Source organism: Podarcis filfolensis, assembly GCF_964270895.1.
Source record: "Podarcis filfolensis genome assembly, chromosome: 10".
In the NCBI taxonomy this organism is placed as follows: domain Eukaryota; kingdom Metazoa; phylum Chordata; class Lepidosauria; order Squamata; family Lacertidae; genus Podarcis; species Podarcis filfolensis.
In genome coordinates, this window is record NC_139612.1 from 9,325,883 (window position 1) to 9,350,017 (window position 24,135).

Here is a 24,135-nt window from a genome sequence, read left to right on the forward strand (position 1 = left end):
CTAGTTTTTGGAGGAGGGAAACAAGAAAAAAAATTCTGAATCTCAGAAGCCAGAACAGCAAGAGGGATCACTGTGCAGCGAAAGCAGCGATCCCTCTTCCTGTTCTGGCTTCTGGGATAGCTGCGCAGCCTGCATTCACTCCATAAGACGCACACACACATTTCCCCTTTCTTTTTAGGAGGGAAAAAGTGAGTCTTATAGAGCAAAAAATACAGTATATCGTGAGTTTCTAACACTGCTGGGCCTGTCTTTGTCTCTTAGCCAATCTTGCCTGTTGTGAGGATAGTATCGTGTTGCCCATTGCCTGTGTGCGCGCACGGCCTCTGTGTATCTCTTGGTTGACACGTCTGAGAGTTTTGGCATGTCTCGGTGCTGCACAGCAGTGGCAAAGCAGTGCTCAGGCATGTGACTCAAAGACTCCACTGCGAGTCTCTGCTTCCCACTGTTAACACAACAGAGTGTGCTGCTGTCGCCAAAATGCAAGTGATTTGCCTTGGCATGGCTCAGCCGACAATGGCTTTGGCAGCTGCTGCTGAAATCTCAGAGCTGACTAGCACCGGTGCCCTTCTCATCCTGCAGTGCCAACCAGGCCTAGGCTTCTGCAGATTGTACCACCAGGACCTTACCTTGGGGGAGGAAAAATACCTTCTTTCTTCAGTATTTCTTCTGAATATGACCTATGTGCTTCAAAACACAGGCCACGTATCGTTCTTGTATTTTGTATTCGTGACAATGGATGGAAGCCTATGAGATACAGCGGTACCTTGGTTTTCGAACTTAATCCGTTCCAAAAGTCCATTCGACTCCCAAAACCGTTTGAAAACCAAGGCGCGGCTTTCGATTGGCTGCAGGAGCTTCCTGCACTCAAGCGGAAGCCGCGTCGGACGTTCGGCTTCCGAAAAACATCCACAAGCCGGAACACTTGCTTCCGGGTTTTTGGCCTTCGGGAGCCAATTTGTTTGACAGCTAAGCCGTTTGAGAACCAAGGTACCACTGTACTGGTTTTCAGTCTAAAATTCAGCTCAATTGTTGTGTCTGTTAGAGATTTGTGTTGTGTTGTGCTTCTGGCAGAAACAAAAATCGTTTTAGGATCAGAACAGCAACGTTCATATATAAAAACCTAGCAGTCCATACCCAAAGAGTAGAAGTAAAGGTAAAGGGACCCCTGACCATTAGGTCCAGTCGTGGCCAACTCTGGGGTTGCGGCGCTCATCTCACTTTATTGGCCGAGGGAGCCGGCGTACAGCTTCCGGGTCATGTGGCCAGCATGACTAAGCCGCTTCTGGCAAACCAGAGCAGCGCACGGAAATGCCGTTTACCTTCCCGCTGGAGCGGTACCTATTTACCATCTACTTGCACTTTGACGTGCTTTCGAACTGCTAGGTTGGCAGGAGCAGGGACCGAGCAACGGGAGCTCACTCCGTCGTGGGGATTCGAACCGCCGACCTTCTGATCGGCAAGTCCTAGGCTCTGTGGTTTAACCCACAGCGCCACCCACGTCCCTAAGTGTAGAAGTACTGATTTATTTATTTTTTTTGCTGGTATGATATATGGAAATTTGAACTTTTCCTCCCCGCCCCCATCTCCTTTTGAGGCTGAAAATGGCTGAGTTTCATCACTTATCCGGCTTGTCACTTGGGTGCTATTAAAAGGATAAAAGAGCCAACGATGGCTTTACTCTTTTTATTTAAACCACATGTCATCACATGAGTTCTGTAGGACAGTTTTAATGTTAAAAGGTCAACGCCTTTTTTTTTTAAAAAAAAGCTATTTCAGAAGGTAAAGGGGAAATAGAGGGAGCAGATATGCCACCAAGTACAATAATAAGAAGAGGATATATCATTTTAAAGAAAAAATTGCTTGTCTAGTACAACCAGTGATTCAGATGCATGGACATTGGACAACTCTGTGTTATAGACGAGATGAATGGTGTTCTCAAATATCTGAATGGCTTCCTATGAATGTTTTATATAAGCTAGGATGACTCTTAATAATCTGTATAGGGAAAAGTTCTAGATTTTGAAGACCGAAATAGACTGTGTGTAGGATGTTTGTGGGAAGACTTGAGACATTTTATTTTTTTAAAAAAGCACTGAGACGCCACTGTTTCTATTGCTCTCCTGCTGTGCTAAATCGAGTTGAGTCACATCCTCTTGCAGCTTCCCTGAAGGGCTTTCTCTTAATTGTTGGGATCCCTTTGCACCCTAAAAATAGACCAGGGAACACTTTTACAGGACTCCTAACCTTGACCCTATAAAGGCTCCTTTGCACAAGAGGGTTTCCTGTATTATTCCATTAAATATTTCTACTTTACCTCGTGGCCCAGATGGATCTCCAGAGCAGCTTACATAAAATAATTAAATTTGGGACTGTACTGATATATGTTTATTAAATCAGTTTTTGTTGTTAATGAACGGTGATAGAAACTCAGGTATACTATAGTCTAGTTGCCAAATGGCGCCTTAAACCTAGGTTATGATCACCACAATGGAATGTCTAGGCATTATTATTTTTTTGCAGTGGGATTTAGCAATAAAAATACTACTACCATAATAATAATTTCGTTTCTATACTGCTATATATTTCAAAGAAGAATCTCAAAGAAGTTCACAACACATTGAAACATCAAATAGAAGAATCCAGAATCAAAACAAATTCAATCTCCAAGGAAAATATTTCAGATCATTCTCTATGTGACGTTTTGTTTCCCCCAGTTGCCGGCCCGGCATCCAGAGATCTCCATGTGGTCGCAGTTGGACCCACGCCACTCACAAAATGCGCCTGGCGCCTGGCTAATTCCTAATTCTGGTTATGTTTGATGTTTGCATTATGAAAAGTGGCCTTGGATAAATTTTATCCTAGTTTTCTATGATCTTATATACTTTATTGAAAAAACAAACTAACTATTTTTTTGGGGGGGGGGTCAATTCCTGGATGCGTATCGGCAAATTAAATTCTGTGGCTTCTGTTGAAACCAATGAGCCTCTTGGGCTTGCTGATCAGAAGGTCAGCGGTTCGAATCCCCATGATGGGGTGAGCTCCCGTTACTCTGTCCCAATTCCTGCCAACCTAGCAGTTCGAAAGCACGCCAAAAGTGCAAGTAGATAAATAGGTACCGCTCCAGCGGGAAGGTAAACGCCGTTTCCGCGTACTGCTCTGTTTCGGTGTTCGGTTGCACCAGAAGTGGCTTGGTCATGCTGGCCACATGACCTGGAAAAACTGTCTGCAGACAAATGCCGGCTCCCTTGGCCTGTAAAGCGAGATGAGCGCCACAACCCCAGAATCGTCTGTGACTGGACTTAACTGTTGAGGGTCCTTTACCTTTTACCTATTTAAAAAAGGTAAAGTACCCCTGGAAAGTTAAGTCCAGTCAAAGGCAACTATGGGGTGCAGTTACATCTCGCTTTTCAGGCTGAGGGAGCCAGCGTTTGTCCACAGATAGCTTTCCATGTGTTCAGCATGACTAAGCCACTTCTGACATGACGGGACACCGTGATGGAAACTGTGTTGATTGCAAAGGAGATGGGACTTGTGATCTGCAGAAGGCTGCAAGAGATGGAAAAGGAGCTGTTTATCTGGAAGCAAGACTTCTCTTCTTCTGGGCTATCACAGAGGGTGAGAGATAAAGGTAAAGGGACCCCTGACCATTAGGTCCAGTCGTGACCGACTCTGGGGTTGCGGCGCTCATCTCGCTTTATTGGCCGAGGGAGCCGGCGTACAGCTTCCGGGTCATGTCGCCAGCATGACTAAGCTGCTTCTGGCGAACCAGAGCAGCGCACGGAAACGCCGTTTACCTTCCCGCTGGAGTGGTACCTATTTATCTACTTGCACTTTGACATGCTTTTGAACTGCTAGGTTGGCAGGAGCTGGGACCGAGCAACGGGAGCTGGGATCATCTTAATAGATGGTCCTGGTTGCGGGCAGGCTCTCAACCTGGTCCCCCCCCACCCTGGCGTGGGTGGAGCTATCGCACGCACGCCGGGCTGGCACCACAATTACCCAGGGCTATTGCCCAATCATGTCAAAGGGTGATAGTGGAGGAAAGTATAAAACCAGAAGTACGACATGTCACAAGGCTTTGGCCTTGCTTTGGACTTTGGTTGGTTGCCTGCTCGAGTCAGGGGCCGGGTAGGAATTTTTCCACTTGGCAAATTGCCATGGGCCACTTGGTTTTTGCCTACCTCTTAGCAATCGTCACAACTTTGTAAGGTTTGGCAGTTAGGCATTGGCTTATTGCAAATGGGGGAGGGGAGGTCGGCCATCGCCTGCCCCTCCAGTGTCAAGGGTATTCCGTTAAAGGAATCTAGGGCCTGGTTCCTGTCCGAAGTCCGCTTAAGGGGCTAGAGTCATGCCAGGCCTCTGGGAACACCAGGGGAGATGCAGGCGGGTTCCCCCGAAGCAATTTCCCTTTGGGTGGTTTACCCTTACAGACTTCCTGTGAAGGGGACAGGAGTCAGATATAGTCTTGCCAATGCCTAAGCCAATACCGCTCTCATTCCTGTAATCAATAAAGTTGTGGCCAAATTTTTGCCCAAAAACCTTAAACAAAATATCCGTGTCCGTGTGAATTTATTTATCTTAATGGGGGGTCAGCTTGAGGGTCTTGCCACGCAACAGCTGTCCAACGTTCTGGAAGCCTAGTTCGCATGTCATGGGTATAAGTCTCAGTTAACACACATCCACCATCATGGGTGGTTTGCCGCCTCCTCGCTGGCGGAACAAATTGTGGTTTTTGGGGAGCGAGAACAAACTACAAGCATTGACTTGGAGATAACAGCAAGCCAGGAATTGTGGTTTGTTTCCTCCCGACGTGAATCCATATATGTGTGAGACAGTTGTGACTCACTTGTTCACAGGAAGTCACGATTTCTAGCTGACATGTAAATATGATGGGAGCCTGGATGCATGAATGTGACAGTTGATTAAAAAGAAATAACGAGAGACAGTTCTTCAGGTGTTTTCGTTTTTTATTTGAGGAATAAACCAAACGCGCAGGTACCTGCCCGCATTTCTTATGCTGTTTTGCTTCTTAATTTCACGTCTGATGACGTTAGTAACGCACCACACTTCTCAGAGCTCAGCGAACGTCACCTTGCGTCTTTGTTCAGGGCTGAATCATATGAGTGTGTATAGATAGATAATCTCATTACTCGCTGCCACATCACTTGGTGAGTCTTGGCTCAATGTCTTCAAAAACCATGGCTTGAGGTGAGATGGATATTCAAAGCTCTCTCTGTGTGTAGTGTCTTATTTGTGATTTGATATTATAGTCATTGGATGCTCTTTGCATCTCCCGGGAGATCCAAAGAGCTCTCTCACACTCCTGAGGTTCAGTTGGCCTTCACTGGGGAGCAAGCCTTTGGTGTGACAAGCGCTGCCCTGTGGAACTCCCTTCCACTAGAGTTTCGGCAAGAACCACCCTTCTGAAAACCACATTGCTTAGATAGGCCTTCACAACATAATTTTCTCTTTTTAACCAAGCAGTGCCTATTGATGTTCTTAATGGCATTTTGTGCATATTTGTGTACCGTTTTCCCTTATCTTTCAAATGTTGTAAGCTGCCTTGGTACACTTTACGAAGGAGTGGGTTGTAAATACATGAAGCAGATAAGATTGTGGTATGGACCTGTGGGTGGGGTGGGATCCAAACAATTTTAAGTGCCAAAAGGGGCATTGTGGGTGAGGGTCATAGAATCACAGAATTGTAGCGTTGGAAGGGATCCCAAGGGTCATCTAGTCCAACCCGCCTGAACTGCAGGAATATCAGTTAAAGCATCCATGACAGATGGCCATCCAACCTCTGCTTAAAAACCTCCAAGGAAGGAGAGTCCACAACCTCCCAAGGGAGACCGTTCCACCGTCAGAAAGTGCTTCCTGATGTGTAGTCAGAATCTCCTTTCCTGTAGCTTGAAGCCCTTGGTTTGAGTCCTGTCCTCCAGAACAGGAGAAAACAAGCTTGTTCCCTCTTCCATGTGTCAGCACTTGAGATATTTGAAGACGGCTCTCATATCTCTTCTCAGTTTCCTCTCCCAGGCTAAACATAGCCAGCTCCTTCAACTGTTCCTCATAAGGTCTTAAAATGTGGGTGCCAGGCGTAGAGCAAGGCTTCTCTCCCCATGGCATAACTCCTAGGATGCTTCTCTCCTCAGCATTCATTTGATAAGTGTAGGCAACTCCACTGGGAGAAAACATTTCCAGGCTGAGGCTATGGAGTGGTCAGTAGCAGATGCTTCTTCTTTGACGATCACTTGCAGCCAAGTAAGATTGTCTTCCATGAACGCAGTCTTAATAGTGAGTCCGTAAGTAACCATGGAGGCCAGTTCTGGATCCACACGTCCTTCCACAGTGGGGACATAGGTTCCCGGGCGGGAGTTGATCACGGTGAGGGTTTGCCAAGCGTGCCTTCCTCTTAGCACGTTTCTCCCTTGCGTCCTGAGTTTGAGCGTCTTCAAAGGCCATGACACCTTTGATAAAGGCTGTTCTCCAACTGGAGCGCTTGCAGGCCAGTGTTTCCCAGTTGTCGGCGTTTATACTACATCTGTTTAGATTTGCCTTGAGAGAGTCTTTAAACCCCTTTTGTTGACCACCAGCATTACACTTTCCATTTTTAAGTTCGGAATAGAGTAGTTGCTTTGGAAGACGATCATCAGGCATCTGAACAACACGACCAGTCCAACGAAGTTGATGTTGAAGAATCATTTCTTTGACACTGGTAGCAGATGCAGCCCCATTTATCAATATGCCTCATTTAATAGTCTAAATCATGGGTAGGCAAACTAAGGCCCAAGGGCTGGATCTGGCTCAATTGCCTTCTAAATCCGGCCCATGGACAGTCCAGGAATCAGCGTGTTTTTATGAGTAGAATGTGTCCTTTTATTTAAAATGCATCTCTGGGTTATTTGTGGGGCCTGCCTGGTGTTTTTACATGAGTAGAATCATAGAATCATAGAATCATAGAGTTGGAAGAGACCACAAGGGCCATCGAGTCCAACCCCCTGCCAAGCAGGAAACACCATCAGAGCACTCCTGACATATGGTTGTCAAGCCTAGAATGTGTGCTTTTATTTAAAATGCATCTCTGGGTTATTTGTGGGGCACAGGAATTCATATATTTTTCCCCAAAATATAGTCTGGCCCAAAACAAAGGTCTGAGGAACAGTGGACCAGCCCCCTTGCTGACCCCTGGCCTAAATATTGGACCCTGCCTTCCTTTATACATATTGTGGCAGACCTGGTTTTAAGCAGAAGCTAGTTGCCAGAACGTGTAGTTTTTGAGCCACAATTTTAACTTTTATTTATTTTCCGTTTCCTCCCAAATCAACTTTATCAGCTGTGGCTGTGGTGTTCCATGTTAGCGTCCGTGTTTCCTTCCTCGGTGCTCATGCTGCGACCTTTGGACCTTTTATGTTAACCAGCTAAAGCAGCGGTTTTCAACCAGTGTGCTGTGGTACCCTCGGGCGCCTGAAATGATGGTCAGGGGTGCTGCGGGCAACCCTGGTCTCTGTCCCTCTTTCCTTCCCTCTCTCCTCTGATGCCCTCTCGTGTCTCAACTCCCAATGTCTTGCACAGCTGTTTGTGCAAGCTCCCCAGGCGAATGGTGCCTCTGGGGCTGGCCAGGGGTTGCTGGGTACCAGGAACTGAGGCGGCCTTGGCGTAAGCAAGCAAGCGGGTCCCTGCCCCAGGTCCCTGTGGGGCAGTGTGAGGAGGCACCTCTCTTTGGGGTGGGGTGCATCTCAAAAACTAGGGGCAGTGGCAACAGCTGCCCAGAGGACTCCCAAGGAGAGGGGATTGGAGAGGAGGCTGAAGGAAAACACATGGGAATGTGTTAAAAAAAGCATGAGAGGCTGCCAGCTCTGCAGGCAAGGGGTGACGTAACTGGGCTCCTGAGCCCCCCAGAATATAGTTGCTCAAGGGACCCGTGGACTCAAAAAGGTTGAAAACCTCTGAGCTAAAGTGTGCACAGATTTCCTTTACACCAAAAGTGTTGTAATCTTGGTGTGGTTTCCGCTTCCAGAAGGAGAAGCGCAAATTTAGCCTGACGGAATTGGCTTGCGAGCTTCTCCGTGGTTATGTTGCAAGGCAGACTTTTCCATCTGTTGACTTCTGCATTGTTTCTTCGAATCTCAAATCTTCCCCTTCCAAGAATCTGTTAACACAGTTGGCAGACAGGATGAAGTCACCGTTGGGGGCTGCAGAGTTTCTCTGTATGGTGTGGCTGTGGTAATAGGAATGCTGTGGTAATAGGAGCTTGCATGTGTGTGTTTATGTAAGTTGGGGAGTGTGGGAATTGTTCCCCAACGTGGGCACAGCAAAAACATTTGCACAGATCTGTAAATGTGGAAGAGCCACTCCTGATTTGCGTTAATTTCCTTTCTTAACAATTTTAATATAAGATGTTGCAATTAACAATTTTAATATAAGAGGTTGCAATGGCTACTGGTGGGGGCGCTTCTCATTGTACTTCCAATGCATTAACTAATTTCAAGGGGATATTACCGATCCAGTGCATTGCTAATTTTTAACGTTTCACTCTAGGTCATACTAGCTTAGTAATACAGTGGTACCTCAGAAGTTGAACAAAATCCATTCCGGAAGTCCATTTGACTTCCAAAACGTTTGGAAACCAAGGCACGGCTTCCGATTGGCTGCAGGAAGCTCCTGCAGCCAATCGGAAGCCGCGTTGGACGTTTGTGTTCCAAAGACTGTTCACCACTGGAATACTCACTTCCGGGTTTGTGGTGTTCAGGAGCCAAAACGTTCAACTCACAAGGCGTTCAGGATCCAAGGTACGACTGTATTAGGATTCAATATGTATCAGGGTTATTGCTTCCTAAGCTTTCCGGCTTTCTTGCTGCCATTTTTTGGGGGGAATGCAGTTTAAAAACGATTTGTATTTATATATATCTTGTTCAAGTGATCAAATAACTCCACATACATTATCCCAGTAAACTTTACCAAGTAGCCCGTAAGGTTGATATCATCATCATCATCATCATCTCTGTATTCAAAGTCCCCTTACTGAGTTCATTACTGTGTTGAAATTTGAACCTGGCGTTTTCCAGCTGATTTGCACAGCTCTGTTTCCTAAATAACAATTTATTTTGTCAACCTCTCTGAAACGTAGAATTGGTAAGGGTTTTGCTCCGCGAGCAAATGACACAAAACTTTGTGATGTTCTATTCCTCAGTGCTCTCATATTGTCCGTCTGGTGGAAATGATTGTTCCATAAAATGCTTTCTCTATTAATAGTCACTTTTTTATTTTAAAAAGGATTTTGAAATGTAAGCTTTTTTTTCTTCCTTTCTTTCGGAAACGGGATTACTATTTCTGCCGCAAGCGTTCAATACGTGATTATAAGAGCACTCTGTATAATTATAATGTTTATCGTGCATGTCCCCCGAAAATAATCTTTCCCTTGTCTCTCCCGCTCCCCTTTGTGTTTTGCAGGGACTCCAACCGTCATGTTAAGATAAAGCAGAAAGGAGCAGTGCTGAACATGCTAAAGAGGTTAGACAAAATAAGGTTCAGAGGTCACAAGAGAGATGAGTTCCTCGATTTAGCAGAGTCTCCTAATGCTTCTGACACTGAATGTGGAGATGAAATTCCTATGAAAATACCTCGTACGACAGGCAAAGACAGCGATGAATTGAGAGACCCTGTAAGTATCTGTTCTATTGACATACGTGCCAACTCCCAACACAAAATTCCCCATGGAGGGGCCGGGCACCCACAAAATTCTGTGCCAGGGCCATGCATGCTGCGTGGCACCCACGGCCCCGGGGCCAAGATGGCACTCCTGGCTGAATGAATGAATGAATCTTTATTGCGAAAAGCTATAAGCTGTCACACGGGACGCGGGTGGCGCTGTGGGTTAAACCACAGAGCCTAGGACCTGCCGATCAGAAGGTCGGCAGTTCGAATCCCCGCGACGGGGTGAGCTCCCGTTGCTCGGTCCCTGCTCCTGCCAATCTAGCAGTTCGAAAGCACGTCAAAGTGCAAGTAGATAAATAGGTACCGCTCTGGCGGGAAGGTAAACGGCGTTTCCGTGCGCTGCTCTGGTTCGCCAGAAGCGGCTTAGTCATGCTGGCCACATGACCCGGAAACTGTATGCCGGCTCCCTCAGGCAATAAAGTGAGATGAGCGCCGCAACCCCAGAGTCGGTCACGACTGGACCTAATGGTCAGGGGTCCCTTTACCTTTACCTTTATAATCTGTCACAATTGGTCACGATGCGTAGGATGCAAACAATTGATTTAAAACTGAACAACAAGAACAGCAAAGCAAGCATACAAAAATGAAAAAATCACACTTACATAAGTTAAGCACTCCACGTCTCACCCCCCCCCTTATGATACTTGTCTTGTTGCTTAGCTCTCAACTTACTTGCAGCCAAGGCAATTTTTGCAACCCATGTAGTAATAAATACATTATTTCTAGCCAGCAAAGTAGAGATTTGCTCAACGGCAGTTCGGTTGGAAAGAGAGCAAAGGATGTAATCGAGGAATTTTTGTCTAGCACTAACGATGTGTGTCTGTGTGTGGTCACTTTCTTATTTTGAAAGACATTTTAAGTGTTTGTAAAGTGAAAATTATGCTCTATTTGGTTTTTCTTATTAGTCCCATGTGCACTTAATGCTTTAACTATGGATTGTTTTCTGGACGGATGATATCTGAACATCTAATTCAGTGATGAGGAACCTTTGGTTTTCCCCATTATTGTTAGATTCCCAGCTCCGATCAGCCCCGGCAACCAGCAGTAATCAGGGAAAAGGAAATTTGTGGCTCAACAACATCTGGAGGGCTGCAGATCCCCACCACCACATTTAACCCATAATTAAAAATTAGCCACAAATCAGGATGTGAAATGTTTCAAGAGCTTTTTTGAGTTTTGTCAATCATTGTTCAGTAATACTTCTGGACCAAAGTGGTCCATGGTGAAGGCAATTTACTTCCCTCTTCTGCATCCTTGTCTGCAGGGTGAGAAATAACTGTCACTCATGTCTCTGTGTACCTATCCTCTGAGCTTAACTATGAGTTCATTAGACATTTGAGATCCTAATCAGAGAAGGGTGTAAATTTCAGGGTTATATCTGAACCAGGCCACTGGGAAGTGGAGTTAAATCTGATCTGTTGTTTTCATTATCATCATCATTTTGTCATTTGCTGCATTTCAAAGAGTTAAAGCCATGCTTAGGACTGCTTACATAAAAATATCTACACTGGTACCTTGGTTTAAGAACAGCTTAGTTTATGAACAACTTGGACTAAGAGCACTGCAAACCCGGAAGTAGGTGTTTTGGTTTGTGAACTTTGCCTTGGAAGCAGAACTTGTTTCGCTTCCTGTTGAGTGTGTTCCATTTGTACATTGAGTCCCCCATTGCTATGGGAAAGCACGCCTTGGTTTAAGAACGCTTTGGTTTAAGAACGGACTTCCAGAACTGATTAAGTTCAGGAACCAAGGTACCACTGTACATAATTACAAACATAACAAAAGTACAGTGGTACCTTGGGTTACATACACTTCAGGTTACATACGCTTCAGGTTACAGACTCTGCTAACCTAGAAGTAGTACCTTGGGTTAAGAACTTTGCTTCAGGATGAGAACGGAAATTGTGTGCTCTGGCAGCGCAGCGGCAGCAGGAGGCCCCATTATCTAAAGTGGTGCTTCAGGTTAAGAACAGTTTCAGGTTAAGAACGGACCTCTGGAACGAATTAAGTACTTAACCCGAGGTACCACTGTAGTCGTAAACAATAAATAAAACACATCGAAAAGTGCGCAACCAAATGGAACCATTTCCACATAAATCGTAATTAGATCTAAAAATAAAAATACAAAAAGTTAGCATCGATTAACAGCAACAACCTCCCCCAACAAAACTCCCAAAAGAACACCCCAGCCCCAAAGTCTGTTCGGCAGCCTCAGCTTTTTGTAGCTGGAGTCAGTCCCAGCAAGGCAGGGAGCAGGTCTCGCAGCCAAGATGGTCTTCTGGCTTCTTCCGCAGCACCAGCTTTCGTTTTAGATGCTCCTGCCGGTATCTAATCCCTGAGGCTGGCGTGTTGTGTGTTCAGCTTATACAAACGGCCTGCTACCCATGTGACTACCCATGTGACTACCCTGTAACTAACCCAGTATTTTAAGACGGGCGGGTTGGCATTTTAATTTGGGCAGCGACTGACAGTATAGGCAGGACGACAGATTGGGAATGAATGGCTATCAATTTGGATGCTGTTGATCAGAGCCCAACCTAGTTGCCTTTAGCCTTCAAGATTTTGACAACAGCAACTGTGTCACGACCTTATTTGAGGTGGCTTATCCCAGTGGTGCCGTGTAATCCTCTTCTGGAGGAGGAATGAAAAGAGGGGGAAAGAATGATGGAAAGATGGGGGAGAGGAAAAGCCTAGCTTTTGGTTGGCCTAGCTGTGTGCTGCCTGCTCTGACTCGCTACCAGGGCTGGATAAAAATCAATGGATTTTTTAAAAATTAAAAATCATATTTAAAAATTTTTAATAAGATTTTTTTTATTTAAATCATTTTTTTATAATTTAAATTGGATTTTTAAAATAAAATGATTTTGGAGGAAAAATCTTTCTAAAGATAGTTTTCTATTTTAAGTTATATTATACCGTATTTTTCGCTCGATAACACGCACCTGACCATAACACGCACATCGTTTTTAGAGGAGGAAAACAAGGGAAAAAACATTCTGAATGAAACAGTGGATGTATCATTTTTGTGCTTCATGCTGTGGCCACAGACATGTGATCTGATGGTGAATTTGGGGTGACCCAATGCAAAAATCCTGAGAATCCCTGTGGATCCATGCTTTGTAACCACGTTTTTGCACCATTGCAGCCCCAGGCAACAGTGGGTGTGTGATTTTGGGGGGGGCAGGCTGTAGCCATGGACATGCTATGTGATCTGATGGTGAATTTGGGGTGACCCAATGCAAAGATCCTGAGGATCCATGTGGATCCATGCTTTTTAACCACATTTTAAGTGGGGAAGGAAGGAAAAATACAGAATGGACAAGGAGCACGAGAGGGGTGTGCAGAGAAGCAGCTGGCTAAGAATGCAGGAGAGGGGTATAACGGGAGGGAGGAAAGGAAGGCAAAAGTTTTCCCTCACCTACCCACCCAAGCCAGCCAGCGCGCTCTCTCTCTCTCTCTCTCTCTCTCTCTCTCTCTCTCTCTCACTCTGCTTTCCCCTCTGCTTGCCTGGAGGGGAGGGGCTTTCCCTGCTCTTTGTTCCGTTTGAGCAAACACAGCAAGGAAACAGAGGAGGGTGGGCAGTAAGACCCTGAGGCAGAATGCAGGAAAGCAGCCACTTCCTCTTTTCAGGTTTCCCTTCTCCGAGACGCGCGATTTGATTTTTGCCTGATTTTTTTTGCCATTTGGCTCCAGGGACCACACATTCGCTCAATAACACGCACAGACATTTCCCCTTCCTTTTTAGGAGAAAAAATCTGCGTGTTATAGAGGGAAAAATACGGTAGTCCATCACGAAATAAGGATTTGTTTAAGTTTTTCATGTGTGCTAAAACTCAGTCTTTTTTTTTCCAAACGTTTATCAGTTAACAAACATGGATATATATGCTATAATGTTATTGTTTTAGTTAAATAAATTGATTAAATTGTTATTAAGGAAATGATCACTTTTCTCCTTCCAATAAAGTACAGCAGAAAAGTTGTCCAAATATCAACAGTTAACTTCTAAACATCACCATCATTTCATAATTATCGGTCTATGTATTTCTAATAGGATAACCAAATCAGTAATTTTTGATATAACTGCAAAAACTACTCTGAAAATTTATTATTCCAAAAACAAAACCTTCATCTGGTTGCAAATATTAAGAGGCTACCAGCAAGAATGAGTCTTTCTGCGGGGAAAAAACTATTTAAATCAAATCTTACTGACTAGTGATTTAAATTGATTTGACTTAAATCAAATCCACCCTGCTTGCTACAGCTCTCCAAGATCTGACAGGGTCCCCTTTCCCAACACGGATTGATTCATGTACAAAGCCCTCTTCAACTTGGAACCAGCATAAATTAAAGCTCGTCTCCTTCCTTTATATCCCCAACCAAACACTTTGCTCTGCAGGAGAGGGCTTCATTCAGGCACCATCTTGCCTGGAGTTCTCCACATGACGGACCATTAGTGTGTCAGCACCCACCCTATGGAACGGGTCTTCTGTTACAGATCAAGCAGGCGCCATCTTCCCTGTCCTTTCGGTGCCTGTCGAAAGCCATCTCCGTGGAGATTCTTATCCTACTTAAGTATCTGTGATGGATTCGAAATTGCTTTTAAGTGGTGTTAAAGATGCAATTGTTTTATTTTATATACGTTTCTGTTGCATTATGAAATTGCTTTGAGATATTTCACAGGAAATAATAATAATAATAATAATAATAATAATAATAATAATGTCCAATGTAGAAGAAGCCACAGGGAACCAGGGCAGCCCTGGAATATAACAAGAGTATATTAAAAAATCACCCTGATTGGCTGCAGAGCGCATTTTTCCCACTGAGGAATGAAGTAGATAAGAAAGACCTAGCTAGGCCAGGCTTGTCCAACTTCCAAGAGTCTGCTATCTTCTCCCACTATAAAATAACTGGCGGTGATGTACCCACTGGATTGACCAAAGTTGTTGAGCTTTTTTTTGGGAAGTCAAAGTTGTTGAGCTTTCTTTCTTTCTTTGGGAAATAAAATTGGTTGAACTTTTTTTTTGGGGGGGGAGGGGTAGCTCACAATCTGCCTGTTGGCCATCACTGACCTAGGCAATCCCTGGCTGGATTTTCCATAGTTTTCATTATTACTTAAAAGCAACTACAAAAGTTTTTTGAATGGGATCAGAGCATATATGCAGTGGGAGGTGGTAGATTTAACCCTCCTCCTTGCACCATTTTTCTGACATAAATCTCCCCTTAAGAGTCTGTATGTTTTCTATCTCGGGTGTCAGTACCTGGGGCTGGAGAGGCACTAGAACTCAGGGAAGTGTTTGCCCTATGCCTAGTTTTCCTATGATGGGATGCGGGTGGCGCTGTGGTCTAAACCACAGAGCCTAGGACTTGCCGATCAGAAGATCAGAGGTTCGAATCCCCGTGACGGGGTGAGCATCCATTGCTCGGTCCCAGCTCCTGCCAACCTAGCAGTTCGAAAGCACGTCAAAGTGCAAGTAGATAAATAGGTACCACTCCGGCGGGAAGGTAAATGGCGTTTCTGTGCGCTGCTCTGGTTTGCCAGAAGCGGCTTAGTCATGCTGGCCACATGACCCGGAAGCTGTACGCCGGCTCCCTCGGCCAGTAAAGCGAGATGAGCGCCACAACCCCAGAGTCGGTCACGACTGGACCTAATGGTCAGGGGTCCCTTTACTTTTACCTTTACTACCTTTCCTATGATCAAATGGGAAGGTTTCTAGGGCAGCTTTCATGTCAAAAACGTTAGGCGATCTAGTTCTGGGTCTTTCACGTCTCCATTGTTTTGGCCACAAGTTAATACAGAGAGGCTCCATGCACCCGAGTTTAGACATCAAACTTCTGCAACAGGCAGCTTCTATAAATTCAGCTCTGTAGAAGGACAGATCTCGACAAACAGATGTAGTAAAGTGAAGGACAATGCATAGCAGATTAAAAGGGACCTTGTGTTGAAGGTGGGTCTTAAGTCTGGAATTGCTGGAGGCCGTTGAAGTTCACTAACGCAATCAAGTCAGCGACTTGCAACGTGGTGAAAGCAATGAGCAGATATTGGTGGCTGCTGATGGCCCCTTCTCAAGTGTTGTAGACTTGCTTGTTCCAGTCTCTTGAGTTAAAAATAACCTGCTGTGTGCCATGCCACAAAAAAAGAGTGGATTCTAGAGCTGTTATATTGACTCTGCTGCGTGACCTTGACGTGTGAATTAAAACGCCGCTCAAGGCAGCTGAGTCGCAACCATTTCAGTTCACCTGTAGTGCAAAGGAGCTCCTGAGGGGTTCAAACCAAGTTTGCTTTCCAAATATCGATTGCCCGTCCACTTATAAACTTATAGTCCTAGAGGTTTGATAATCTTATTTTTTCTCCCTGATCATTTAGTATAACCTAGTTCATAGGCTCCCATTCCATAATTCTGATTTTACGATTGCTTCTGAGAATGGAGGTTCGTTTAGCCACCATGCCTAAGAGCTGCCAATTGACCTGTTTTCTAAGATGGTTTTTCTAATCCTTCTTAACAAGGTGCCTGAGGCACATTTCCTCCAGTAGTATGGTTAGTTTCTGCTGTCCCGCAGCTGCTCCTACCTTACTTCCTGGTTATGTCCACAACTTTCTTCTTTCTTTTTCATAATTTTTTATTCAGTTTTACAGATAATATCTGCATTGAAATATCAATCATAATCTTAAACAAAATCCTTAGACTCCCCCCCCCCCCGTCATGGGTCCCATTGTTAATCTTTTTCATTTGCATCTTATAACTTCTTCCATTTCCCCTTAAAACTCTATTTTTACCATAAAAGGTAAAGGTACCCCTGCCCGTACGGGCCAGTCTTGACAGACTCTAGGGTTGTGCGCTCATCTCACTCTAGAGGCCGGGAGCCAGCACTGTCCGGAGACACTTCCGGGTCACGTGGCCAGCGTGACGAAGCTGCTCTGGCGAACCGGCACCAGAGCAGCACACGGAAACGCCGTTTACCTTCCCGCTATAAAGCGGTACCTATTTATCTACTTGCACTTAAGGGTGCTTTCGAACTGCTAGGTGGGCAGGAGCTGGGACCGAACGACGGGAGCTCACCCCGCCGTGGGGATTCGAACCGCCGACCATGCGATCGGCAAGTCCTAGGCGCTGAGGTTTTACCCACAGTGCCATCCGCGTCCCTATTTTTTTTTTTACCATATTCTTGTTAAATTACAAGTGTTATAACAACCCTGCCAATGTTTTCAGTTGTTTGCAGTGTTCTCCAAGATAACTTATAAATTCCCCCCATTCCTTATTAAAGTTCTTATCTTCCTGGTTTCTGATCCTCCTGGTCATTTTTGACATTTTGGAGTAGTCCATCATCTTCATTAACCCTTCATTTTTATTGGGAACTTTTCTTCTTTCCATCTCTGGGCTAGAAGGATCCACCCCGCTGTCACGAATAGTCTTTTCTGCTCCTTTGGTATTTCTGCACCTATAAGACCTAATAAAAACACTTCTGTTTTTTTTACAAATGTTATTCAAAACATTTTTTTTTGTTTCATACCGTACTTTTCTGTGTATAAGACGATGTATTTTTCTTAAAGAATTACATTGAAAATTGGGGGTTGTCTTACACACGAGTAGCGCATTGAGGGGACATGGGATTGGTTGCTGCTGCGAGCTGGAGATTGTCAGCGACTATTGGGCGTGTTATTGGCGGCAAAGACTGTGAGGGGATTCCCAGCCGCGTCACCTCCTGGCCAGCTAATTGGCTGGCTCTGGGGGTGTGGCCTGCCTTATTTAAACCAGGACGCGGCCGGGGATCTCCCTCTTTGTCGCCTGCCAGCTGTTCCTGCTTTTCCCACCCTCCCGCCCTATAAGGTTTCCGTTCCTTGACCTTGCTATGGACCTTGGTTGGTTGCCGTTGAAGGGCCTGGTAGGAATTTTCCCACTTGGCAAATTGGCACCAGCCACTTGGTTCTCGCCTATCTCGCAGCAAATCGTCACAACTTTCTTGGTATTGGTGGTTAGGCATTGGTATTGCTCTGTAGATGGGAGAGGGGAGGTAGCGCCATCACCTGCCCCGCATATTGAAGGATAGTCCGATAAAGGATTCTGTGGGGCGTGGCCCTGTCCAAAGCCTGGGGAGGTGAGGGCCTAAGGCACGCCCCCGAGCGGTGACCCCGGGGGAGTTCCTAGTTGATGTGCATCAGCAGGACTCCCCCTACTGGTAGTTAACCCTTCCCGGACTTCACGCGGACGGGCTGAAGTCGGATATACAGTGGTACCTCAGGTTAAGTACTTAATTCGTTCCGGAGGTCCGTACTTAACCTGAAACTGTTCTTAACCTGAAGCACCACTTTAGCTAATGGGGCCTTCTGCTGCCGCGCCACCGGAGCCCGATTTCTGTTCTCATCCTGAAGCAAAGTTCTTAACCCAAGGTACTATTTCTGGGTTAGCGGAGTCTGTAACCTGAAGCGTATGTAACCTGAGGTACCACTGTGGTCGGTTAGGACCAATGCCTAAGCCAATACCGCTCATCACCTGTAACCAATAAAGTTGTGGCCTTATTTAGCCCATTAACCTTAATAATTGTGTCATGTGTCATTATTTCCCCTGGGGGCGGGGCGGGAAGTTGCCACGCAAGTGGCTTTTCCAACACGTGTGAGTGGCGAGCGAGCGATGTTCAGCAATCCCCCTAAAAAAAAAAAAAGCTCAACAACTATGGGCAATCTCCCCCCATTTTCTTAATTTGGAGTCCCCCAAAATAGGGGGCATGTTATACACGGAAAAATATGGTATATCGTTTCCCAAAATGCTTTTACTGCCTTGCACGTCAACCACATATGATAAAAGGTGCCTTCCTTCCTTTTTCATTTCTAACATATATTTGTCGCAGTTCTATACATTGTTCACAACTTTCACCGGTGTGGATGCATATCATATGACATCCTGTGCCTACTTAAAGGTAAAGGGACCCCTGACCGTTAGGTCCAGTCGTGACCGACTCTGGGGTTGCGGCGCTCATCTCGCTTTATTGGCTGAGGGAGCCGGCGTACAGCTTCTGGGTCATGTGGCCAGCATGACTAAGCCGCTTCTGGCGAACCAGAGCAGCGCACGGAAACGCCGTTTACCATTCCGCTGGAACAGTACCTATTTATCTACTTGCACTTTGACGTGCTTTTGAACTGTTAGGTGGGCAGGTTCAGGGACCGAGCAACGGGAGCTCACCCCGTCGCGGGGATTCGAACCACCGACCTTCTGATCTGCAAGTCCTAGGCTCTGTGGTTTAACCCACAGCGCCACCCGCGTCCTATGTGCCTACTTACCTGGGAGTAAATCCCATTGAATCCAAGGGGGCTGGCTTTTGTGTAGACACATACAGGAATGCACTGTTGGTGCATTTCCCCCCCAAATTGTTGGGATCATTTATAATTCAAAACAATTTTTGTTTCATCTGTTGCTGCATCTAGAAAACACGATAGAAAGGGCCATGTTGTTGTTTGCATTACAGATGAAATGAAATGTTATTTCAGGTGCATAGCTATGTACATTACATGGATAGAAATAAAGACTCAACTATAAGATACAAGTTGTTCTCATCGTAGTTAATACATGTTGGAACCTGAGCAGGCTACCTGCATGGTATCCAGTTTCATGAGATTATATCTCATTATGCAGTTCTTTCTAGATTACTGTGTAGAGCACACAGTTTTCTAAAGGTGACTCTTCGACCCTTGCTGCTTTAAACACAGATTCCAGCAAAATAGGAATTTGCGGTTCCGGTTTTTCGGCCAAGTCTGTAGTTACAGCACCATTTTACATGGCCTTGTAAAGAAACTATTAGCCGACCTTGTCTGCTCACTGTTTCGTGTCAACCTTGTAAGACATTAGCATTATTCGCCACAGGTGAGCAGATGAACAGCTGCTTTTAGAAAACTGCTATAATTGGCAAGAAAAAAAGAAAACTACTGTAGTTTATAGTTACTATATATATACTTAGGTGATCCAGTTGAAAAGACATTGAGTATGTGAGCATGCTCAATGTTGCTTGTCGATGGAAAATATTGTAATCACATTGGGTGTTACAAATTCCTATTCTAATACAGTGGTACCTCGGGTTAAGTACTTAATTCGTTCCGGAGGTCTGTACTTAACCTGAAACTGTTCTTAACCTGAAGCACCACTTTAGCTAATGGGGCCTCCCGCTGCTGCCGCACCGCCGGAACACAATTTCTCTTCTCATCCTGAAGCAAAGTTCTTAACCTGAAGCACTATTTCTGGGTTAGCGGAGTGTGTAACCTGAAGCGTATGTAACCTGAAGCGTAGGTCATCCGAGGTACCACTGTATTGGAAAATCGAGTACAATTTTTGTGAAGATTAAATGCCAAAGATAGGCACAACCTGTTTAGTGTGCACTGACAAAATGTGTCGTGATTAATGGAAAACCTTCTGTGGCTGAAGCCTTGCCACTTACCTCTGGGTTCAGCTTGGCTATATTTAATTGCCATGTGACTTCCCTAGAGGAGCGTGCACATTTTAAGGGAGGTTTACAATATTTTGCAACACAGCTGGTGTTTAGCAATAAAAAGCCTGCCTTTTGTGCCCTGTGTAAATATTAGAAAGGAAAAAGTACACAGGGAAATTCTGGTGACGTCGTCGGGATTTTTGCTTTTTTGGAAACTTTGCAATGGAACCCAAACATGGATGTGCTTTGAGACGTTGGAGCCAAGAATTTTAAGAGAGAAAAGTTTGCATTCTTCTCCTTTCCCCCCGATTTTTCATGAAAACTCTGATGGATGCGGATGAAACCTTTTCAGGGACTGTGTCATGGCAGAAAACCCTTTTAAAATTGTGGAACAGGCTCTTGAGGAGTGGCTCAGAAAGAAGCTATTGTAGTAATACCTGACGGAGAGCATTTTAGTCATGCCTGCCATGCTATTTAACTACATTTGTTTTAGCATACGTTGGCATCGTTCCACAAGTAATACTGTTTGTCTTGTTCTGGGTTATTAAAGATTGCTGCTCAGATTTGCTCCATGCCCAGTGTATACCTTCCATTCTAGTTGTCAGCAGCAGGGATTTTATAATTTTTGACGCCTGCATTGTCTTGCAGTGCATACTTTACATCTGTAAATTTTGCATGTGACTCTTCCAAAGTTTTCAGGATCTATTACTGAGTGAAGGTGGCGAGCCGATCGTAGCTGCTATCGCACAAACTTGTGTTGGAAATACAGATTAGAAATTGGCTTGGAGGGGAGCTACATAATTGACTGGCGACAAAATTGGCCCGTGAGCATAGCTGTCAACCATCCCTTATTTGGTGGGAAAGTCCCTTATCCCAGCACTCTGTCCTGCTGCTGTCCCTTATTGATGATGTCCCTTAAATTTCCCGGGTTTCACATGAAGCAGCTCCTCTCCCTTCCTCCCTGCCGGCCAGGGAGGAGGGAGGCTCCAACTGTGTTGCTTGGCTGCGTTGCTCACCCAATAAGGAGTCTAAGAACGACTGGGGGGTGGAGCTTGCATGCCTTGTGCTGATCAAACTGGCCGCGTTGCTTGGGGACTCGCCTTTGCTCAGCGCTTCCCAGTGGAGAGGTGACAGTGGTTTTCCTTGCTGCATCCCCTTTGCCAGGTTGCTGCGCTGTGGGAACCACCGCTTGAGGCTTCGTTTGGCTGCTAGCTGGGCTTTCTGCCTTTGGCTCGGAGGGGCTCAGAAGTTGAACATACCTGTGCTCTGAAAATCCCCTATTTTGGCTGCTGATCCCTTATTTTCGAGGCTGCTGGTCCCTTATTTTCAAATCTGTAAATTGACAGCTATGCCCGTGAGCCATTTTAAAATTCCATTGATATCTCACCTTCCTCCCTTCCATGGAACTCAATGGGCAAAGCAATGGGTCTTCTGTCCCCTGACATGCTTAATTTCAGCATGTTGTTGCATCGCGTGTCTTCTGGCCATGCCAAGTTAATTGGCCACTCTTTTTTTTTAAAAAAAATACTTTATTCTCACCTTGTTTACTTCCAAGCAATATGTGTTGACTGTGCACATCCAGAAATGTCGTTTGTTGCAGGGCAAATGATAACCAATATACAACTATAAAAGCAGTCCTTAGTGGTACTCTTCATTCTGACATAGTTTGATAATTTTGACCCAGTGATGTGTTTATTAGCTCCCTGCGGACTCATTTCATGCGGTTTAGCAATCCACTTTGTCAAAGATATCTGCACACATACCTCTGGTTTTTGTGTGCATATATATTTTCCTTTGTTTACGCTTTATGTAGCTTTTCAGTTCCTTGAAAATAGCTCTCTTTTCTAGGAAGTTAATGCTGTCTGCCTCCTGAACTTTGCACTGCCGCATCTTTCCCCCTGTTTATTTTTGCACAGAAGGAATCTGGTTATGTCCAACGTGTGCTAGGTATTTAAACTTCCCAGGTTTTTCTCATATGCTCCGAACATGGGTGCTCCCCTCTATTGTCTGCCTTCCACGAGGACTGCAGTCCCTTCTTTGTTACAGCTCGCTCCATCATATATTAGCATATACATGAGACGAGATTTATGCAGCGTCAGCCAGTGTTCAGCAAATGCTTTAATTTACATGGCTCATAATTGCTTAAATACTTTCTTTGAAGGAGGGGGGGAAAAAACCCAGGTCTATTGACTTGGAATGCCCATAATTTGAAAAGTGCTTTCCACCCAATAGAAAAGAGTTTTGATGGTGATGATTTTTGCTGCAGAACTCAAATGCTTTCCCTTATGGCTCTCAGAGAGCCTGAGCATGCGCAGTCCGAAGACGACTGACTGAAGAGGCAAGGTTTCTTTTCTTTAGCTCCTATTGATTTGTTTCAGAGAGCTAATGCTGAATAAGAGGTTTGTCGATCTGCTCTGCACTTTGCTTTTTCAAATTTTTTTTACAATAATCCGCACCCACATTTTCTGAATTGCTTTGGGTTTTTTTTTCTTTTGGAGCGTGCAGACGACCCCCTTGAGAGAGGCTGCTTTCTTACCAACCAACGTTTTTGTTCTCTCTGCCTTTCCCCTGTATAGGCTGGTCCTGGGACCATCAACATGGCTTCGGGAGTCCAGGATTACAACAGAACGGAGTCGGATAGATTAAATGAGATCAAAGGCCATCTGGAAATTGCCTTACTGGAAAAACACTTTCTACGTAAGTACAGAGGAATGTTTTTATGGCATGATAGTGGCCCATGTAGCAATGATCTGGTGCATGGCCACGAGGGAGGGGGGACTGTAGGAAACGTGGATTTTAAAATGTTGGCTAATCTTATGACAAGCTGTTAATGTAAAAGAACCACCTGGCATGAATTCACTCGTTTCGATAGCTGCAAACTCTTTCAAAGTTCAGATTTATAAATGTGGAGCGATGAGGTGTTTAGGAATCGGCTAATTGTGGAGAGGGAGTGATGAAATGTCTTATCTAGGCAAAGGATGATGGCAAACACTAGCTTATTTTCAGCAAGTCAGGCGCTGTGCAGCTCGGAAGCTTCTAACTATTGATGGTCAGATGGAGGTGCGCTTTGCAGGGAGGGAAAAGAACGATTTCCTTTTCAAATGGAATCCTCAGTGTGATTCTTTTCGGGATAGCAAGGTTTTTCTATCAAGTCCTATAAACACAGCAGCTGCCTGCTTTCAAATTCTGTTGTGTGTGTGCATGTGCACATACTGAATTTCTACTCTGTCCCCTTTCCTTTCCTGCTACCCTCATCCACTCCAATGAGTCAAGGGACCTTCCCAGTGCAGATTTTGGTGACATGGGATCTTGCAGGAGGGGCGGGGAAGAATAGAAACTCCTTTGTGTGAATGGAAGATGGAAGTGTTAGGACACAGCCCTCTGCTCGAAGTATGTAAGCTGGATAACTATAATGCAAAACTGTTTATAAGTGGTCAAACTGCTTCAGTTATATTACGATAACTAAAACCAAAGTATTTTGGTTTCAATCTGAAGTCACATTGGTATATGTGTTCAGAATAAGCAGCCTGTAGAACTGTGTCACATGTGAACAGATGTTTCTGTTGTTGCTGGTATTCTGCTGGGAGCAGCCCAGAGTGGCTGGGGAAACCCAGCCAGATGGGCGGGCTATTATTATTATTATTATTATTAATCTGTTCTCCCCAGTGTTAAAGACAGATGGGTATTGTGGGTGCTACTGTAGGTTTGAATTAATCAAGTAACATCTAAAAAGTAGTTGCTCACCATTAGTTGTCTGATTGTGGAAACTGAAAACGGATACAGCTTTACATGCATGAGCAGGCAGGAGCTGCTATGACCCAGAATTTAGTTTGACTTTCCTAAAATGTTAGCTTGATGTCATTGGATCATAGTTTAAAAACAAACTGGCCATTTTCAAAAGAAGGAAACGTCAACCACGGTTTCTGAAGGTTGATTTTTTTTTTAACCAACCAGAGTTCGTTTTAAAACACGATCCCAGGTGGAAGGTAAAACTAAACTCTGGCAGAGTCC

The 24,135-nt window shown here is 44.9% G+C and overlaps 1 protein-coding gene across 10 annotated transcripts in view; it reads left to right on the forward strand.

The window, feature by feature from the left end:
• The window catches only part of GRAMD4 (GRAM domain containing 4), a 113,637-nt gene that overhangs the window by 22,258 nt on the left and 67,244 nt on the right, over positions 1-24,135 (forward strand). For 8 of the 10 annotated variants that reach the window (XM_083575183.1, XM_083575184.1, XM_083575178.1 and 5 more), the window contains exons 2-3: positions 9,448-9,658; positions 22,701-22,821. In XM_083575183.1, coding sequence (XP_083431309.1) covers positions 9,448-9,658; positions 22,701-22,821 — 332 coding nt within the window. Of the gene's footprint in view, positions 1-9,447; positions 9,659-22,443; positions 22,524-22,700; positions 22,822-24,135 lie in introns of those variants that run through there. The other 2 variants (XM_083575187.1, XM_083575179.1) reach the window with 1 other exon arrangement.